General features: G+C 49.9%; 2 protein-coding genes across 5 annotated transcripts in view; one reads left to right on the top strand and one right to left on the bottom strand.

Moving 5' to 3' along the window:
• The window catches only part of adora2b (adenosine A2b receptor), a 53,503-nt gene extending 51,952 nt beyond the window's left edge, over positions 1-1,551 (top strand). Inside the window, exon 2 of the mRNA XM_070856869.1 lies at positions 145-1,551. Coding sequence (XP_070712970.1) covers positions 145-853 — 709 coding nt within the window. The 3' untranslated portion in view covers positions 854-1,551. The remainder of the gene's footprint in view (positions 1-144) is intronic.
• Positions 1,552-12,430: 10,879 nt separating this feature from the next.
• The window catches only part of zswim7 (zinc finger, SWIM-type containing 7), an 82,907-nt gene continuing 73,172 nt past the window's right edge, over positions 12,431-22,165 (bottom strand). For all 4 annotated transcript variants that reach the window (XM_070858028.1, XM_070858027.1, XM_070858029.1 and 1 more), the window contains 2 exons: positions 19,926-20,030; positions 12,431-13,213 (listed from right to left, as the gene is read on the bottom strand). In XM_070858028.1, the coding sequence (XP_070714129.1) occupies positions 13,085-13,213; positions 19,926-20,030 (234 nt within the window). In that variant the 3' untranslated portion in view covers positions 12,431-13,084. The remainder of the gene's footprint in view (positions 13,214-19,925; positions 20,031-22,165) is intronic.

Genomic DNA, 22,165 nt, shown 5'->3' with positions numbered 1-22,165 from the left:
CATTTCCATTTATGGGACAATTAAATAAAAATAAAGCAATCTTGGGAAAAGAAGTTACACTTCCCAATGGCAAATGGCAGGAACTGCTGGAGACAATGGCTGTTGTTATTTGTTTCCTGACTTTGTGTTTTGTCTCTCACACAGATACAAGGGGCTGATAACCGGGAGACGTGCCAGGTTGATTATTGCAGTGTTCTGGATCCTGTCCTTGGTCATCGGGCTGACTCCGTTTCTGGGCTGGAACCGGCGGCGTGAGGCGGAGGCCGAGTGCCAAAACCTGACCGCCTGGGCACCGCGTCTGGGGAACAACTCCGGCCTCCACAACTGCTTGGTCAAATGCCTCTTTCTCAACGTTGTCAATATGAAATACATGGTTTACTTTAATTTCCTGGGCTGTGTGCTGACTCCATTGCTCATCATGCTGGGCATTTATGTCAAAATCTTCACTGTCGCCAGGAAGCAGCTGCGGAAGATTGAGCTCAACTCCATCAACTCCGACCCCAGCAGGACCTTCTTACAGAATCAAGTGAGAGTTGCAAAGTCGCTGTCCATCATTGTGGGCTTCTTCGCCTTCTGCTGGCTACCACTGCACATCATTAACTGCATCAATTATTTTCACCCTCAGTATTTCCAAACTATGAACTCCCATATCATGAATGCCGCCATCATTCTCTCTCACGCCAACTCTGTTGGGAATCCCATCATCTACGCCTACAAGATTGAGGAGTTCCGCAATACCTTTCATAAAATTATTTTCAAACAGATTCTGTGCAGGACTGACGATGACTTTAAGCATGACACCAGCACTCTCCGGCGGAACACATACACACAAGGCACGGAGCATTCCACATGAATATCTGGGCACTTAATATTTAAACAAACTGTTCACAGACACACTCCTGACATCGGTCTGTGAAGATGAATTGCAGGGTTAGAACAGGATAAAATGAAAGGAAGGTGGCAACAAACTGAGGCACCTGAGTATCACCTCAAACCTGATTCTACCCCAGCAAGTAGTTCTTCTCCTGAGCAGGACTTCTAAATAGCAATACATGTCTATAATAAGCCAAGAGTAAATTGTGGGCCCAATACACCGGCTCGGAGTATGAATCACAAACTAATTTAGTGCTCGGTGGGGCCCATGATGCTCGCAATTTTCAAGGATGTTACTGAAAACCTCAGTGAGGTCTGTGATGAATCCAGTCCCTGCCATACCAATTGTCCACATTAACACATGTTCATGCGTCTTGAAGTTGTGAAAACAAATATTGCCTTGTCGACACTAGGCCCAGAAGTGTTTTCAAAGTGACGCCACCTTTATTCCAAAGCAGTCGCTATTTACCAAAAAGTCAAAGTGATGCATTTTGTTCTGAACCTTGTGGTAACAAAAAGCTGCAACCAAGAACTGTGGGAGAGAGAAATGGGGGCAATTCCAGGTGTTCGAGCACTGAGGACATAGCAATTTAACTGTTGCCAAAGGCAAATGTGGCATGGGAGCACATCATTTCCCATCCCGTCTCCGCTGCTCCACTGTCTCCATCACAAGTATCCCAGCCCTGGAATACAACGGGACACAATGCTGGGATTGTGTCCCTTGGTGTTCTCCAACACTGATTCCCACCGGAGTCTGTGGGGTCAGTGGAAGGGGACCTCATTTGTATTTGCATTGGAGGCAGTTCAGAGAAGGTTCACGAGGTTTATTCCGGAGATGAGGGGGTTGACTTATGAAGAAAAGTTGAACGGGTTGGGCCTCTACTCATTGGAGTTTAGAAGAATGAGAGGTCATCTTATTGAAACGTATAAGATTCTGAGGGGGCTTGGCAGGGTAGATAGAGAGAGGATATTTCCCCTCGTGGGGGAATCTAGAACTAGGGGGCATAGTTTCAGAATAAGGGGCTGCTCATTTAGAACTGAGGTGAGGAGGAATTTCTTCTCTCAAGAGGGTTGTAAATCTGTGGAATTCTCTGCCCCAGAGAGCTGTGGAGGCTGGATCATTGAATATATTTAAGGTGGAGATAGACAGATTCTTGAGCAATAAGGGAGTGAAGGGTTATGGAGAGCGGACAGGGAAGTGGAGCTGAGTCCATGATCAAATCAGCCATGATGGTATTAATTGGTGGAGCAGGCTCGAGGGGCCAAATGGCCGACTCCTGTTCCTATTTTTTATGTTATTATGTATGAGGCGAGCAGGCAGAGGTAGCTCACTGGGCAGAAATTCCATTAGCCTGCCCCTTGTCAGGGACGATGGGTTGCCTCTCGGACCCCCTGCACTGCTCTGCTTGTCAGGCCTGGACTCCAAGAGCAAGGCACACATTCATCATTAACCAGTCAGGAGTTCCTCGGGGCAGTGTCCTAGTCCCAACCATCTTCAGCTGCTTCATCAATGACCTTCCCTCCATCAGAAGGTCAGAAGTGGGGATGTTCGCTGATGATTGCACAGTGTTCAGTGCCATTCACAACTCCTCAGATAATGAAGCAATCTATGCCCGCATGCAGCAAGACCTGGACAACATTTAGGCTTAGGCTGATAAGTGGCAAGTAACATTTGCACCACACAAGTGTCAGGCAATGACTATCTCCAACTAGCGAGAGTCTAACCATCGCCCCTTGATATTCAATGGCATTACGATCAGCGAATCCCCCATCATCAACATTCTGGGGTCACCACTGACCAGAAACTGAAGTGGTCCAGCCACATAATACTGTGGTCAGGTCAGAAGCTGGGTATTCTGCGCTTACCTGGATGAGTGCAGCTCCAACAACACTCAAGAAGCTCGACATCATCCAGGACAAAGCAGCCCGCTTGATAAGCACCCATCCACCACCTTCAACATTCACTCCCTCCACCACCGGCGCACCGTGGCTGCAGTGTGTCCCATCTACAAGATGCACTGCAGCAACTCGCCAAGGCTTCTTCAGCAACACCTCCCAAACCCACGACCTCTACCCCCTTGAAGGACAAGGGCAGCAGGCTCTTGGGAACACCATCACCTAGAAGTTCCCCTCCAGTGACACATCATCCTGACTTGGAAATATATCAGCCGTTCCTTTATCATCAATGGGTCAAAATCCTGGAACTCCCTCCCTAGCAGCACTATGGGAGCACCTTCACCACACGGACTGCAGCGGTTCAATAAATGCTGGCCTTGCCAACAACGCCCACATCCCAGAACGAATAAAAAGCCAGTAAACATCATCCCATTTGTTGCGCCAATCAGCACCCTCCCAACTTAGGGGACCCCATCCCATCATTTGCCTTGTATGTGATGGACATAGGTTCTGCCCCTTACAGCTTGCAGAAATGGCAGCGATCAGGTGTGGCCAGGTCTCCCGTTCCCTTGAATATTCTGCTGGTCTGTTGCTGAAGTTACAGCGGCAGACTGGCAAAACCCCAGTGAAATTCTGGGGCCAGTGATTCACTCCACCAACAGTGTCGGCTGCATACTGTGGGCCGCCCCGACCTGTGAGAGAACACCACCGCAGGTCGGGGCCATAGAGCTGGAGCGCCGGGCCCTAGAACATCGGGGCGGAGGTGCGGCAAATGAGGGTACGGGGCCCAGAAGAGTCGAGGGCCCAGGGGCAGCACGGACCAGCCCACACTGCAATATGTGTGCGTACTAGGTCCGTGCAGCAGAGCAGGTCTCCAGTCGTCCTGGTTAACCCTTGCCACTGGATAAAGGCCTAGCTTTGTCAAGCCCGTGTGGTGGCTGATGTGCAACGGTCACCACACGTTAAAAAAATCCACGCACAGGCATCTTCCACCCCCTCAACTGGAGTTCAGGACTGGATCATCGGGTCCTTCATTGAAACATGTGTGAACTCTCGTGGAAGCAAGTCATCCTCGTTCGAGGGACTGCGTATGATGAGTAACGGGTGCCTGCACCAGCCTGGCTCACCTCCTCCCACAATAACGTTAGCGTCACTTTGAGTCTTACCTGATTGGGAGAGAGAGAGAGACCCCCAACTGCAACCAATCATGTACCTGCTCGCCTGTATGCCGACTCTTACATGATTTTTTTACATGTTGGTTTTGTTACTGTAAAGGTTCTGAGCTGGGAACATTGGGTGCAGAGGGGATGTGCTACATTGACTCTGGGGCAACACCCTTGCACCGTCCAGCAATGGATCAATGTGTATTACAGATTGTAAAGTCTATAGTGCTGATATTCTACATATGTAGAAATGTAAAAGCTACATTATGGCACAAAATAAACTAATTATCAATATCCTCGTTTCACAAAAATGGTATGAATAATGGGAAGGATTCTAGAATGAGAAAAAGTAACTGAGTATGCTTGATGAGGCAAAATATTATTCACCTGTGACCTTCCTTGTAGTAGGACTAACTTCCTCTATTTATTTTCCAACTTAGTTTAGTCCTGAAATCCTGGACCCGTATCACCCCTGTACCCGAGTGCCGAAATACCCAAACCTCAGTCTCCGATCACCATCAGCATGGTTTGTTGAACTCTGACTTCCCTCTTGCCTCGATGCCCGAGATTGGAACGTGATGTTTGGGAATGGTGGGTGCTGTTGATCACCTGTTTTGCTCGTACACCGATACTCTACATAATTGTTCTCCCCTTTGTCTCAAGTTTCACAGAACAAATTACACAATCCAGGCTGATATCTGACCCTTGCTGCAATATACAACTTCAAAGTCAGTCGGACAGCACATTACATAAGATTTAAGCAAGAATTTAAATCCCCACCCAGCATTGTTGTAGGGTCAATCAGCACATTTTCAAAAATAAACATTTTAAACAAAGCAAAGGAATATGAAGGTCCCAACACACACACTCACAAACCACAAGGTCGTGCTTATTGCAGCCTGTTCCTGGCACAGAGGTGCTGACACAATATAAAGTCGCCCCGTTTACAGGCGGTTTAGGTTGATAACCACACCTTTTTCATTGATTAGGCTCCACAATAATATAATAGGAAGAGTAATATTGATCAGTGTGAAAGAGTGGGATAGACATAGAAAGAGAAGAGAGAGAGAATAGAGGGGTGGGGGAGAATCAGAGAATAGAGAGAGGGACAAAGAGAGAATGGGGAGAGATTGAAAGGGAGAAAGACAGAGGGATAAGGGTGTTCACAATCACTGTGGTAACCTTGCTCCCTGTGCTATCATCTTTGAAATAACATTGCTAAACCATTAATGCACGAATCACAACGATGGCATCCCTGCAGTTAATGCAGCGCCGGGCCCTGTAGAATCATAGAAATTTACAGCACGGAAGGAGGCCATTCGGCCCATCGTGTCCACGCTGGTCGACAAAGAGCCATCCAGCCTAATCCCACTTTCCCGCTCTTGGTCTCTAGCCCTGTAGGTTACGGCACTTTAAGTGCACATCCAAGTACCTTTCAAATGCTGTGAGAATTTCTGCCTCTACCACCCTTTCAGGCAGTGAGTTCCAGACCCCCACCACCCTCTGGGTGAAAAAAATTCTCCTCAAATCCCCTCTGAACCTCCTATCATTTATATCTATTCCCCCTGGTTATTGACCTCTCTAAGGGAAATAGGTCCTTTCTATCCCCACTCTATCTAGGCCCCTCATAATTTTATACACTTCAATAAGATCTTCCCTCAGCCTCCTCTGTTCCAAAGAAAACAACCCCAGCCTATCCAGTCATTGCTCATAGCAAAAATTTTCCAGTCCTGGCAACATGCTGGTAAATCTCCTCTGTACCCTCCCTAGTGCAATCACATCTTTCCTGTAATGTAGTGACCAGAACTGCACACAGTACTCCAGCTGTGGCCTAACCAGTGTTTTACACAGTTCAAGCTTAACCTCCCTGCTCTTGTATTCTATGCCTCGGCTAATAAAGGCAAGTATTCCGTCTGCTTTCTTAACCACCTTATCTATCTGTCCTGCTATCTTCAGAGCTCTGTGGACCTGTACTCCAAGTTGCCTCTATTCCTCTACATTTCTCAAGTGTCCTACCATTTATTGTGTATCCCCTCCCCAAATGCATGACCTCACACCTCTCTGGATTGAATTCCATTTGCCACTGTTCTGCCCACCTGACCAGTTCATTGATATCTTCCTGCAGTCTACAGCTTTCTCCTTCATAATCAGCCACACAAGCAGTTTCTGTATCATCTGCAAACTTCTTAATCATATCACCTACATTCAAGTCTACATCATTGATATATACCATAAAAAGCAAGGGACCCAGCACTGAGCCTGGAACCCTGTCAGCATGGATTTATGAAGAGGAAGTCATGTTTGACAAATTTGCTGGAGCTCTTTGAGGATGTAAAAAACAGGGTGGATAAAGGGGAACCAGTGGATGTGGTGTATTTGGACTTCCAGAAGGCATTTGACAAGGTGCCACATAAAAGGTTACTGCACAAGATAAAAGTTCACGGGGTTGGGGGTAATATATTAGCATGGATAGAGGATTGGCTAACTAGCAAAGAACAGAGAGTCGGGATAAATGGTTCATAGAAACGTAGAAAATAGGTGCAGGAGTAGGCCATTCGGCCCTTCGAGCCTGCACCGCCATTCAGTAAGATCATGGCTGATCATTCCCTCAGTACCCCTTTCCTGCTTTCTCTCCATACCCCTTGATCCCCTTAGCCATAAAGGCCATATCTAACTCCCTCTTGAATATATCCAATGAACTGGCATCAACAACTCTCTGCGGCAGGGAATTCCATTGGTTAACAACTCTCTGAGTGAAGAGGTTTCTCCTCATCTCAGTCCTAAATGGCCTACCCCTTATCCTAAGACTATGTCCCCTGGTTCTGGACTTCCCCAACATTGGGAACATTCTTCCCGCATTTAACCTGTCCAGTCCCGTCAGAATCTTATATACGTTTCTATGAGATCCCCTCTCATCCTTCTAAACTCCAGTGAATAAAGGCCCAGTTAATCCAGTCTCTCCTCATATGTCAGTCCTGCCATCCCTGGAATCAGTCTGGTGAACCTTCGCTGCACTCCCTCAATAGCAAGAACGTCCTTCCTCAGATTAGGAGACCAAAACTGAACACAATATTCCAGGTGAGGCTTCACTAAGGCCCTGTACAACTGCAGTAAGACCTCCCTGCTCCTATACTCAAATCCCCTAGCTATGAAGGCCAACATACCATTTGTCTCGTTGCACCTCCCCTGTTCCTAATCTGCCACCATTCAGATAATATTCTGCCTTCATGTTTTTGCCCCCAAAATGGATAACCTCACATTTATCCACATTATACTGCATCTGCCATGCATTTGCCCACTCACCTAACCTATCCAAGTCACCCTGTAGCCTCTTAGCGTCCTTCTCACAGCTCACACCGCCACCCAGTTTAGTGTCATCCGCAAACTTGGAGATATTACACTCAATTCCTTCATCCAAATTGTTAATGTATATTGTAAAGAGCTGGGGTCCCAGCACTGAGCCCTGCGGCACTCCACTAGTCACTGCCTGCCATTCTGAAAAGGACCCGTATATCCCGACTCTCTGCTTCCTGTCTGCCAACCAGTTCTCTATCCACGTCAGTATATTACCTCCAATACCATGCGCTTTGATTTTGCACACCAATCTCTTGTGCGGGACCTTGTCAAAGGCCTTTTGAAAATCCAAATACACCACATCCACTGGTTCTCCCTTGTCCACTCTGCTAGTTACATCCTCAAAAAATTCCAGAAGATTCGTCAAGCATGATTTCCCTTTCATAAATCCATGCTGAATTGGTCCGATCCTGTCACTGCTTTCCAAATGCGCTGCTATTTCATCCTTAATGATTGATTCCAACATTTTCCCCACTACTGATGTCAGGCTAACCGGTCTATAATTGTCTGTTTTCTCTCTCCCTCCTTTTTTTAAATGTGGTGTTACATTAACTACCCTCCAGTCCATAGGAACTGATCCAGAGGCGATAGACTGTTGGAAAATGATCACCAATGCATCCACTATTTCTAGGGCCACTTCCTTAAGTACTCTAGGATGCAGAGTATCAGGCCCCTGGGATTTATCGGCCTTCAATCCCATCAATTTCCCTCACACAATTATCCCTTAAACGATAAAGGGATAAGGGGTTATGGGGAGCGGGCGGGGAAGTGGAGTTGAGTCCATGATCAGATCAGCCATGATCTTATTGAATGGCGGAGCAGGCTCGAGGGGCCGTATGGCCTACTGCTACTCCTATTTCTTATGTTCTTACGTAACCCCCACTGGAAACAGCCTTCCAGTCACAAAAACACCCACCGACCATTACCCTCTGCTTCCTACCTCTGAGCCAATTTTGGATCCCATGGGCTCTTAATTTCATGACCAGTCTGCCATGTGGGACCTTATCAAAAGCCTTGCTAAAATCCAGATACACTACATCAAATGTACTGCCCTCATCGACCCTCATCACCTCCTCAAAAAATTAAATCAAGTTAGTCAGACACGACCTTAACAAATCTATGCTGACTGTCCTTGATTAATCCGTGCCTTTCTAACTGAAGATTTATCCTGTTCCTCAGAAAGCTTTTCAATAATTTTCCCACCACCGAGATTAGGCTGACTGGTCTGTAATTACTCAGTCTATCCCTTTCTCCCTTTTTAAACAATGGTGCAATGTTAGCACTCCTCCAGCACCACACCTGTAACCAGAGAGGATTGGAAAATGATGGTCAGAGCCTCTGCTATTTCCTCTCTTGCTTCTCTTGGGATACATTTCATCTGGGCCTGGGGATTTGTCCACTTTCAACGATGCTAAACCCCTTAATACTTCCTCTCTCGCTATGTTTATTTCATCTAATATTTCACACTCCTCTTCCTATTGCAGTGTCTGCATCGCCCCTCTCTTTTGTGAAAACAGACGCAAAGTATTCATTCAGAATCATACCCACACCTTCTGTCTCGACACACAGATTACTCATATGGTCTCTAATAGGCCCTACTTTTTCTTTAGTTATCCTCTTGCTCTTAATGTATTTATAAAACATCTTTGGGGTTCGCTTAATTTTACTTGCCAATATTTTTCATGACCTTTCTTTGTTTTCCTAATTTCCTTTTTAATTTCACTCCTGCACTTTCTGTACTCCTCTCGGGTTCCTGCAGTATTGAGCCCTCATCTGACATAAGCCTCCCTTTTTCTCTTTATCCTACCCTGTATGCCCCTTGACATTCAGGGGGCTCTAGATTTGTTAGTCCCACCCTTTTCTTTAAGGAATATACTTGCTCTGAACCCTCACTATATCCTCCTGTCTCTGCAGTTTTATTTTGCATTGCTGCCAGATCTAAGCTGTTCCCAACCTCGGCCAGAACATTAAAACCGTCAGATTGTAATTCCGGATTTACAACAGAATTAAGCTTTTGATTAATACGGTGACACAGTTTGAACCCTCCCAACATTCCTGTCCAGCAGACCTGTTTCTGTTGAGAGTCTGGATTCCACTCAGAGTAATCTTACTTATGGAGCATTTAATTTCAGTTACCGAGAGCTTTAGAAAGCCTGTGTCTGATGGTGCAATTCTCCATGAACTCAGACACGCACAGATCAGGGAGGCCCCAGATTCAAATCCTGGTCTGTGTTGTTAGGTGGGAGACTGCAATTAGCGTCAGGGAGCTGGACGGGGAAAGCAGTATCTGCCAGAGACCTGTACCTCTGGAAAGTGCCCCACCACAGTCAATAGCCTGTCAACACTCAGCGCCCATGAGGAATGGTCACGGGTGGGTAGTGGGGTGGGCAGTGGGGTGGGGTGGGGGGCAGGCGGGTGGGGGGAGGACCGATCACCGGCCCGTACTGTCCTCAGAGGGAGACAAGAGGACGGCCAGCAACTGACCTCCCGAAAGCCATAAAGACTCTCATCGGATCCACACTTTACAAGCTGTTACTTTCCAAGAGACTGCTCAAACCATCAATTAAGCTCACACAAATAAATGCTTCTTAATAAAGACAGTTAATGAAATCCATTAATTCGAAACAACGCCACAGTCCGGGGTCAGTGATGTAACCGGTTCCAGCCGTATGTAGGGGGGGTGGAGGAGAGAGAGAGAGAGACACAGGGGGGTGGGGGGGGGAGGGGGAGAGAGAGACACGGGGGGGGGGGGGGCAGGGGGAGAGAGAGACACGGGGGGGGAGGGGGAGAGACACGGGGGGGGCAGGGGGAGAGAGAGACACGGGGGGGGGGGAAGAGAGAGAGAGACATGGGGGGGAGGGGAGGGAGAGACACGGGGGGGCAGGGGGAGAGAGAGACATGGGGGGGGGGGGGAGGGGGAGAGAGAGAGAGACATGGGGGGGGGCAGGGGGAGAGAGAGACACGGGGGGGGAGGGGGAGAGACACGGGGGGGGGCAGGGAGAGAGAGAGACACGGGGGGGGGGAAGAGAGAGAGAGACATGGGGGGGAGGGGAGGGAGAGACACGGGGGGGAGGGGGCAGAGAGAGAGAGACACGGGGAGGGGGGAGGGGGAGAGACACAGAGGTGGGGTGGGAGGGTGAGAGACACGGGGGGGGGCAGGGGGAGAGAGAGACACGGGGGGGGGGAAGAGAGAGAGAGACACGGAGGGGGGGGGGAAAGAGAGAGAGACACGGGGGGGGGAGGGGAGAGAGAGACATGGAGGAGGGGGAGACACGGGGGGGGAGGGGGGCAGAGAGAGAGACATGGGGGGGGGAGGGGGAGAGACACAGAGGTGGGGCGGGAGGGGGAGAGACACGGGGGGGAGGGGGAGAGACACGGGGGGGGGGATAGAGGGAGACACGGGGGAGGGAATAGAGGGAGACATGGGGGGGGTAATAGAGGGAGACACGGGGGGAGGGGAATAGAGGGAGACATGGGGGGGGGGAATACAGAGACACACGGGGGGGGGGGTAGAGGGAGACACGGGGGGGTGGGGGGGGGATAGAGGGAGACACGGGGGGGGGGGGGGGGGTAGAGACCCAACCTACTCAACCTTTCCTCATAAGTCAACCCCCTCATCCCCGGAATTAACCGAGTGAACCTTCTCTGAACTGCCTCCAAAGCAAGTATATCCTTTTGTAAATATGGAAACGAAAACTGCACGCAGTACTCCAGGTGTGGCCTCACCAATACCCTGTATAACTGGAGCAAGATTTCCCTGCTTTTATACTCCATCCCCTTTGCAATAAAGGCCAAGATACCATTGGCCTTCCTGATCACTTGCTGTACCTGCATACTATCCTTTTGTGTTTCATGCACAAGTACCCCCAGGTCCCGCTGTACTGCAGCACTTTGTAATCTTTCTCCATTTAAATAATAACTTGCTCTTTGATTTTTTTCTGCCAAAGTGGATAACCTCTCACTTTCTAACATTATACTCCATCTCCCAAATTTTTGCCCACTCACTTAGCCTGTCTATGTCCTTTTGTAGATTTTTTGTGTCCTCCTCACACATTGCTTTTCCTCCCATCTTTGTATCATCAGCAAACTTGGCTACGTTACACTCGGTCCCTTCTTCCAAGTTGTTAATATAGATTGTAAATAGTTGGGGTCCCAGCACTGATCCCTGCGGCACCCCACTATTACTGATTGCCAACCAGAGAATGAATCATTTATCCCGACTCTCTGTTTTCTGTTAGTTAGCCGATCCTCTATCCATGCTAATATATTACCTCCAACCCCGTGAACTTTTATCTTGTGCAGTAACCTTTTATGTGGCACCTTGTCAAATGCCTTCTGGAAATCTAAATACACCACATCCACTGGTTCCCCTTTATCCATCCTGTTCGTTACATCCTCAAAGAATTCCAGCAAATTTGTCAAACATGACTTCCCCTTCGTAAATCCATGCTGACCCTGCCTGATCGAATTATGCTTTTTCAAATGTCCTGCTACTGCTTCTTTAATAATGGACTCCAATATTTGCCTCAGAGAGCTGTGCAAGCCGGGACATTGAATAAATTTGACAGAGATAGACAGTTTCTTAACTGATAAGGGAATAAGGGGTTATGGGGAGGGGGCAGGAAAGTGGACCCGAGTCCATGATTGGATCAGCCATGATCGTACTAAATGGCGAAGCAGGCTCGAGGAGCCGTATGGTCTACTCCTGCTCCTATTTCTTATGTTCTTATTTTCCCAACCACAGATGTTAGGCTAACTGGTCTATAGTGTCCTGCATGTTGTCTGCCTCAGTTTGTTAAATAGGGGTGTTACATTTGCAGTTTTCCAATCTGCTGGGACCTCCCCAGAATCCAGGGAATTTTGGTAAATTACAACCAATGCATCAACAAGTTACAAGGGTCTGACTCTCAGTAGCCTGGAAGAGCCAATCTCACAATCTAATCACAACCACAAACTGTTCACTGCTCACATCTGATTGACTCAATCACATTGCTGCCAAGCTACAGTAATGGGTTAGGGCAGCTGCCTGGGTATCTACTGCAGGAACCCAACATGTACTGTGGCTTGATGGCTGAGTGTGCAATAGAAACGTTATTAGAGGTGTGTAATTATAAAAGACACTTGCCAAAATACACACAAAATAATGCAGTGAAAAAGCAGCTGTATTTTGTAGTAGCTTAACACTTCTTTAGGACGTCCCAAATCACTCTGCAGCCAATTAATTTACTTTGAACTGGAGGTAAATGTGGCAGCCAATGTTTGCAAGCAAGATCCCACAAATGGCAAATGAATGAATGAGCGAGAATCTGGTTTTGGTGGTTGAATGAACATTGCTGGTCAGGAGAACTGCCATGCTCTTCCTCGAGTTACTGGCCTTGGTTTAATGTTTCTGAAAGACGACATCTCTGTCAACACAACACTCCCTCAGTGCTGCACGGAGGGTCAGTCGAGGTATGTATAGTATAACACACCAAACGTGCGCACAGCATGCTTGCTTCTGTAACACTCAAGCCTGGGAGCACTGGGTTACACAGAAGGTAAACTGTTTGGATGTGATGTGGCCGTTTCCATTGCAGGGTGCTTAGGACAGTGCTGCATCCTTCTATCCAATACTGAGCCACAGTAAGGATCGAAGCTGCCTGGGTCTCATTGCTTGCAGCTGCTTGTCACCGGGCTGTGGACCAGAGCTTTGTTGATGAGGCATCAAGGGTCAGTCCATGGGCTCATATATCATGTAAAAAATAATGTTTTTTATGTTTCTCAGCAGTTTTCCTTTCCCCGAAACTAAAGGCTGTTCTTTAATGTGCCGCTGCTCCAGCTTCCTTGTCCTTTGCCAGCAGCAGGTTGGTGAGTTGCTTGTCCGACACAGTCAGCTGGTGGTACACTCCCATGGCTTGACACAGGTACACAGCAAGGATATGCTTACACTGCAAAATACAGAGCAGCAAAACCAGGAACAGAGAGAATTACTTTGGGAAACTGTAATAAGTAGGCTCCCCCCCTCCACACAACCTCCCCCCATAACCCCAACCCCCCCAAACAACCCCCCCTCCACACAACCTCCCCCCATAACCCCAACCCCCTCCCAAACAATCCCCTCCACACAACCTCCCCCCATAACCCCAACCGCCCCCCTCCACACAACCTCCCACCATTACCCCAACCCCCCCCCCCCAAACAACCCCCCCACACAACCTCCCCCCATAACCCCAACTCCCCCAAACCCCCCCCCACACAACCCCAAAACACCCCCCACCACAACCTCCCCCCAAACAACCCCCCCCACACAACCTCCCCCCATAACCCCAACCCCCCCAAACAACCCCCCCCACACAACCCCAAACCACCCCCCTCCACACAACCTCCCCCCATATCCCCAACCCCCCTTCCACACACCTCCCCCCATAACCCCAACCCCCCCAAAAACCACCCCCCTCCACACAACCTCCCCCCATAACCCAAACCCCCCCCAAACAACCCCCCCTCCACACAACCTCTCCCCATGACCCCAGCCCCCCCCCCCAAAACCACCCCCCCCACACAACCTCCCCCATAACCCCAACCCCCCCGAAACAACCCCCCCCACACAACCCCAAACCACCCCCCCTCCACACAACCTCCCCCCATAACCCCAACCCCCCCAAACAACCTCCCCCTCCACACAACCTCCCCCCATAACCCCAACCCTCCCCAAACAATCCCCTCCACACAACCTCCCCCCATAACCCCAACCCCCCCCCCCTCCACACAACCTCCCCCCATAACCCCAACCCCCCCAAACAATCCCCTCCACACAACCTCCCCCATAACCCCAACCCCCATCACCAACCCCACCCTCCCACAAATAACCGCCCCCCACACAACCTCCCCCCCCATAACCCCCCCCAAACAACGCCCCTCCACACAACCTCCTCCCCATAACCCCCCCCAAACAATCCCCCCACACAACCTCCCCCCATAACCCCAACCCCCCCTCCACACAACCTCCCCCCATAACCCCAACCCCCATCACCAACCCCACCCTCCCACAAATAACCGCCACCCCACGCAACCTCCCCCCCATAACCCCCACCCCCCCCCAAACAACCCCCCTCCACACCACCCCCCCCCCACAACCTCCACCCATAACTGCCTTCTACCCGCCCCCCCCCCGCCACACATAACCTCCCCCCTATGCACAAGATAAAAGTTCACGGAGTTGGGGATAATATATTAGCATGGATAGAGGATTGGCTAACTAACAGACAATAGAGAGTTGGGATAAATGGTTCATCTTTGGTTAGCCGCAGGGATCAGTGCTGGGACCCCAACTATTTACAATCTATATTAATGACTTGGAAGAAGGGACCGAGTGTAACGTAGCCAAGTTTACTGATGATACAAAGATGGGAGGAAAAGCAATGTGTGAGGAGGACACAAAAAATCTGCAAAACGACATAGACAGGCTAAGTGAGTGAGCAAAAATTTGGCAGATGGTGTATAATGTTGGAAAGTGTGAGGTCATCCACTTTGGCAGAAAAAATCAAAGAGCAAATTATTATTTAAATGGAGAAATATTGCAAACTGCCGCAGTACAGTGGGACCTGGGGGTACTTGTGCATGAAACACAAAAGGATAGTATGCAGGTACAGCAAGTGATCAGGAAGGTCAATGGAATCTTGGCCTTTATTGCAAAGGGGATGGAGTATAAAAGCAGGGAAGTCTTGTTATAGCTATATAAGGTATTAGTGAGGCCACAACTGGAATACTGCGTGCAGTTTTGGTTTCCATATTTACGAAAGCATATACTTGCTTTGGAGGCAGTTCAGAGAAGGTTCACTAGGTTGATTCCAGGAATGAGGGGGTTGACTTATGAGGAAAGGTAAGTTGAGCCTTTACTCATTGGAATTCAGAAGAATGAGAGGTGATCTTATCGAAACGTATAAGATTATGAGGGGGCTTGACAAGGTGGATGCAGAGAGGATGTTTCCACTGATGGGGGAGACTAGAACTTGGGGGCATGATCTTAGAATAAGGGGCCGCCAATTTAAAACAGAGATGAGGAGAAATTTCTTCTCTCAGAGGGTTGTAAATCTGTGGAATTCACTGCCTCAGAGAGCTGTGGAAGCTGGGACATTGAATAAATCTAAGACAGAAATAGACAGTTTCTTAAACAATAAGGGAATAAGGGGTTATGGGGAGCGGGCGGGGAAGTGGAGCTGAGTCCATGATCGGATCAGCCATGATCGTATTAAATGGCGGAGCAGGCTCGAGGGGCCGTATGGCCTACCCCTGCTCCTATTTCTTATGTTCTTATATCCCCCACCCCCATCAACAACCCCACTCCCCCACAACCGCCCCCATCACCAACCTCCTCCACAAACAACCTCCCCCCCATCATAACCCCCACCCCCCACAAGCACCTCCCGCCCCCACCACCCCACAAAATCCCCCCACCCCCCCACAATGGCCGATTGCTCAGAACTTTTGTTTGTTTTCTCAAAAAGCCTAACATTCTGTGTTAAACTGAGCAATGACCCGTGTCACCAGCAGTAAAATGAATTAACCGGGAATACTGCTGTTTAAACAAAGGATTTAGTTAAGTCCGAAACTAAGATCTTAAATCTAAACAAGGTAAACTATGTCGGTATGAGGGGAGAGTTGGCTCAGGTAGATTGGGATACTACATTAAAAGGTATGACGGTAGACCAGCAATGGCAAGCATTTAAAGAAATAATACATAATTTACAACAAACATACATTCCTTTAAGGCACAAAAACCCCACACGGAAAAGTGGTCCATCCGTGGCTAACAAGAGAAGTTAATGATAGTATTAGATCAAAGGAAGAGGCTTATAATGTTGCTAAAAAGCCTGAGGATTGTGAGGATTTTAGAATTCAGCAAAGGAGGACCAAGAAATTGATAAAGTGAAAAAAACTATGAGTAAATTAGCAAGAGATATAAAAACAGATTGTAAGCATTTCTATAGGTATGTAAATAGGAAGAGATTAGTGAAAGTAAACGTGGGCCCATTCGAGGCAGTGACAGGAGAAATTATAATGGTAAATAAGGAAATGACAGAGACATTAAACAAATACTTTGTATCTGCCTTCACGGTAGAAGACACAAAAACATTCTGGAACGCATGGGAAACCAAGGGTCTGGAGAGAATGAGGAACTTAAAGAAATCAGTATAAGTAAAGACATATGGCCCAAGTTTCCACGTGATTTGCGCCTGATTTTTAGGAGCAACTGGTGGAGAACGGACTATCTTAGAAATTGCAATTCTCCACATTTTTTTTTCTGCAGTTCTAGTCAGGTAGAACAGTTCCACTTTGGAACAGAATTTTTTTTTCCAAAAGGGGGCGTGTCCGGCTACTGACGCCTGATTTCAAAGTTTCCACAGTGAAAACGTACTCCAAACTAACTTAGAATGGAGCATGTGAAGATTTTTGTAGAACTGAAAAAACCTTGTCTACACATTAAAAAATCAGGCGCAGGTTACAAATTAGGTGTCCAGAACGAGGTGGGGGGGAGGGGGGGAAGGGAAGTCATTAAATTCTATAATAAATCCTTACTTATACTTATACAAATATTATACAAATAAATCCAACCTGAATAAACATTTATAAGCAAAGAAAAGATTAAATAAACCATCTTCCTACCTGTGTGAAAGTGCTTCAGGCAGGCCTTTCGGAACCGAAGGCTGAACGGGTCGGCCCGAGACTTCGGGCAGGGCCCGTCCCCAGCACCAGATTTACAGGTAGGTGGCGTTGGGTCGGGTCGGGGAGGTTCAGTTCGGGTCGGGGGGAGGGAGGGAGAGAGGGAGAGAGGGGGGGGGGGAAGAGAGAGGGGAGGGGGGAGAGAGAGAGAGGGGAGGGGGGAGAGAGAGAGGGGGGGGGAGAGAGAGAGAGGGGGGGAGGGGAAGAGAGAGGGAGGGGGGGAGGGAGGGAGAGAGAGGGAGGGGAGGGGGGAGAGAGAGAGGGGGGGGAGAGAGAGAGGGGGGGGGAGAGAGAGAGAGGGGGGGAGGGGAAGAGAGAGGGAGGGGGGGAGGGAGGGAGAGAGAGGGAGGGAGGGGGAGGTCAGGTCGGATCCAGTCCGGGAGCGAGAGTCGGGTCGGGTCCAGTCGGGGGGGGGGGGGGGGCGGAGCGGGAGCGGGAGTCGGGTCGGGTCGGGGGGCGGGAGTCGGGTCGGTGGGCGGGAGTCGGGTCGGGTCCGGAGGCAAGGGGGGGGGGGGGGCGGAGCGGGTGTCGGGTCGGGGAGTGGGAGTGGGAGTCGGTTGGGGTTGGGTCCAGTCGGGGGGGGAGCGGGTGTCGGGTCTGGTCGGGGGGGGGGGGAAAGCAGGAGCTGGCCGTGGGAGGAGCCTTATTCACGCAGCCCCAGTGAGGCCATTGGGCCAGGGCTCGGGGCTGCGTGCTTCGGGCCCCTCCCACACAGTTCGGCGCCTGGAGCTGCTGCACTTGCGTGCCCACTATAGCGCGCATGTGCAGAGGTCCCGGCACTGCTTTCAGCGCAGGGACCTGGCTCCGCCCCCCCACAGCTCGTGCTGTGCTGTGCCGAGGGCCAGAGGACCTGCAGGGAAGTGGAGAACACCGAAGATTTTTTTAGGCGCACTTTGTGGCGCGAAAAACGGGCGTCCAGGTCGGGACTGCGCCGTTCTAGGCGCGTGTGGAAACTTGGGCCCATTGTACTGGAGAAATTAATGGGATTAAGTGGCGACAAATCCCCTGGACCCGACAACCTGCATCCTAGGGTTTTAAAAGAAGTAGCTGCAGAGATAGTGGATGCACTGATCTTAATCTTCCAGAATTCCATCGATTCTAGAACAGTCCCCAAGGATTGGAAGGTAGCAAACATAACCCCGCTGTTTAAGGAAGGAGGAAGAGAAAAAATGGGAAACTACAGGCCAGTTAGCCTGATATCAGCAGTAGGCAAATGATAGAATCTGTTATTGGGGACGTGGTAACAGGGCACTTAAAAAAATCATAATATGATCAGGCAGAGTCAACAGGGTTTTATGAAAGGGAAATCATGTTTGACAAATCTGTTAAGAGTTTTTTGAAGATGGAACTAGTAGGATGGATAAGGGGGAACCAGTGATGTATTGTATTTAGATTTTCAAAAAGCATTTGATAAGGTGCCACACAAGAGGTTATTACACAAAATTAGAACTCATGAGATTGAGAGTAATAGATTAGCATGGACTGAGGACTGGTTAATAGACAGAAAACAGAGATTAGGAATAAACGGGACTTTTTCGGGTTGGCAGGCTGTAAATAGCGGGGTACCGCAGGGATCAGTGCTGGCGCCCCAGCTATTTACAATCTATATTAATGACTTAGATGAGTATAACGTATCCAAGTTTGCTGATTATGCAAAGTTAGGTGGGAAAGTAATCTGTGAGGAGGACGCAAAGAGGCAGCAGAGAGATATGGACAGGTTGACTGAGGACTGAGTGGGCAAGAACATGACAAATAGAATACAATGTGGGGAAGTGTGAAGTTATCCATTTTGATAGGAAAAACAAAAACACAGAATATTTTTTGAATGGTGAGAGACTGGAAATGTTTGCATTCAGAGGGACCTGAGTGTTCTTGTACATGAATCGCAGAAAGTTAACATGCAGGTACAGCAAGCAATCAGGAAAGCAAATGGTATGTTAGCTTTTGTTACAAAGGGATTAGAGTACAAGAGTAAAGACGCCTTACTACAATTATACAGGGCCTTGGTGTGGCCACACCTGGAGCACTATGTACAGTTCTGGTCTCCTTAACTAAGGAAAGACATACTTGCCTTAGAGGGAGTGCACTGATTCCTGGGATGGGGAATAGTCCTATGAAGAGAGATTGAGGAGACTAGGCCCATATTCTCTAGACTTTAGAAGAATGAGAGGTGATCTCATTGAAACAGACAAAATTCTTACAGGGCTTGACAGGGTAGATGCAGGGAGGATGTTTCCCCCTGGCTGGGGAGTCTAGAACCAGGGGTCTCAGTCTCAGGATAAGGATTGGCCATTTAGGACTGAGATGAGGAGAAATTTCTTCAAAGTGTTGTGAATCTTTGGAATTCTTTCGCCCAGAGGGCTGTGGATGCTCAGTCGTTGAGTATATTCAAGACAGAGGTCGGTAAATTTGGGGGAATTAAGGTATGTAGGGATAGAGCGGGAAGTGGAGTTGAGGTCGAAGATCAGCCATGATATTGAATGGTGGAGCAGGTTCGAGGGGCCGAATGGCCGACTCCTGCTCCTAACTCTTATGTTCTTATGAGCAAGTCACAGATCAGGGAACTACAGAACAGTTAGCAAAACACTGGGAATAGAGGAATACTCGAGAGCATTTTACTGACTGTTCATTTAAAGAGGATAGAGGCAATATGGTGTAGTTGGCAAAGTTTCAATTACACAATGAATCAGCAGGAATTCTCTGAGGAAGCATTTAAATACAAGGGTATGTGTTGGCTTCCAATCTGGTGCAGGAGAGGGTCACGATACAGGGTCTCACACCCTGTGATTGGGGAATTGTTACCTGGGGTGCCGTACTGCAGACACTGCTGCACTTGGAACTTAGAGCAGGCATGAAGCTGCCTGGAGGTCAGGAGGGGTCAAAGGACAAACCTGGAAGGGAAAGTGCCTGTCCTGCTAGTTGATTTTAAGTCCTTACCAATATATTGTCATTCCTTCGTAAGACAGAGTACATGAAGGCTGGACATGAGCAGTAGAGGCAGGAACTTAGGCACCGATACACCCGACCAGAGCTTCCTACAACCTACAGAACAAAACAGAAATTATTTGTCCAAATCAGCCATGATCTCATTGAATGGTGGAGCAGGCTCGAGGGGCCGTATGGCCGATTCCTGCTCCTAGTTCTTATGTTCTTAAATTAGAACAAAATATAGCACAGCCGAAACACAACATCAAATGCAACATACAAGTCTGAAACCACAACTGTTTGGGGAGGAGGGAGGAGGGAGGAGGGAGGAGGGAGGATAATCCTGATCTCAGAAGGTCAAGGACAGGGATATCGCAAACAGCAAGACTCACCATTCCAATCCTGGGCGTCAAAACCTTCCCTTAGCTGTGCGTGCAGCACGTCACCCTCCCCCTCCCCCTCCCCCACCCCCTCCCCCTCCCCCTCCCCCGACCGTGATCGTCACTCCCTCTCCCTCCTCCCGTCACTCCCCCTCCCCCCGACCGTGATCGTCACTCCCTCTCCCTCCTCCCGTCACTCCCCCTCCCCCCCGACCGTGATCGTCACTCCCCCTCCCCCCCGACCGTGACCGTCACTCCCCCTCCCCCCCGACCGTGACCGTCACTCCCCCTCCCCCCGACCGTGATCGTCACTCCCTCTCCCCCTCCCGTCACTCTCCCTCCCCCCGACCGTGATCGTCACTCCCCCTCCCCCTCCCCCGACCGTGATCGTCACTCCCTCTCCCTCCTCCCGTCACTCCCCCTCCCCCCCGACCGTGATCGTCACTCCCCCTCCCCCCGACCGTGACCGTCACTCCCCCTCCCCCCCGACCGTGATCGTCACTCCCTCTCCCCCTCCCGTCACTCCCCCTCCCCCGACCGTGATCGTCACTCCCTCTCCCTCCTCCCGTCACTCCCCCCCCCCCCGACCGTGATCGTCACTCCCTCTCCCCCTCCCGTCACTCCCCCTCCCCCGACCGTGATCGTCACTCCCTCTCCCTCCTCCCGTCACTCCCCCCCCCCCCCGACCGTGATCGTCACTCCCTCTCCCCCTCCCGTCACTCCCCCTCCCCCCCGACCGTGATCGTCACTCCCTCTCCCCCTCCCGTCACTCCCCCTCCCCCGACCGTGATCGTCACTCCCTCTCCCTCCTCCCGTCACTCCCCCCCCCCCCCCGACCGTGATCGTCACTCCCTCTCCCCCTCCCGTCACTCCCCCTCCCCCGACCGTGATCGTCACTCCCTCTCCCCCTCCCGTCACTCCCCCTCCCCCGACCGTGATCGTCACTCCCTCTCCCCCTCCCGTCACTCCCCCTCCCCCGACCGTGATCGTCACTCCCTCTCCCTCCTCCCGTCACTCCCCCTCCCCCCGACCGTGATCGTCACTCCCTCTCCCCCTCCCGTCACTCCCCCTCCCCCGACCGTGATCGTCACTCCCTCTCCCCGTCACTCTCCCTCCCCCCGACCGTGATCGTCACTCCCTCTCCCTCCTCCCGTCACTCCCCCTCCCCCTCCCCCGACCGTGATCGTCACTCCCTCTCCCTCCTCCCGTCACTCCCCCTCCCCCCCGACCGTGATCGTCACTCCCTCTCCCCCTCCCGTCACTCCCCCTCCCCCTCCCCCTCCCCCGACTATGATCGTCACTCCCCCTACCCTTGTGTACACGTTCACATACACCCCTCTCCCCCCTTCCCAACGCAGTACTACATTATTAATCAGTCACAGCCGATTATATATCCTCACTCAGGAGCATATTCAGGCTGAGTAAAGCAGCAATGGTGATAACGGGCACTGCCTCGGATATAGACAGCGAGGTGTGAAACTCAGTAACTACTGCCAGGCAAAAAAAAAGGATAATGGAAGTTAGAATAGAGATAATCCAGAGTGTTGGTGGCCAGTATAGACATATAGGCTGTGCAATAAATCACCCCTCTGCAGCATAGGGTGGGACAGGCTGTACAGTATGTTAGTCACACACTCAGTATGGACACACAGGCTGTACAGTACGTTAGTCACATACTCAGTATGGACACACAGGCTGTACAGTAAACTGATGCTAAAAAATAAGAAAATTGCCCAATGTGCACTATGGTGACTCATGCTTCCTTTTGCTTTGTGTATGACACTGTGCTTTGCAAAGTCTGAATAATTCCAACAGCCGGAGACCATTAGGCATTAATGGGTAAACTGATTACACTGAACACTTCTGTAAAAC

Source organism: Pristiophorus japonicus, chromosome 16, assembly GCF_044704955.1.
Source record: "Pristiophorus japonicus isolate sPriJap1 chromosome 16, sPriJap1.hap1, whole genome shotgun sequence".
NCBI lineage: Eukaryota > Metazoa > Chordata > Chondrichthyes > Pristiophoridae > Pristiophorus > Pristiophorus japonicus.
Note: the sequence above shows the minus strand (reverse complement) of the source record. Positions and strands in the feature narration are given on the sequence as shown.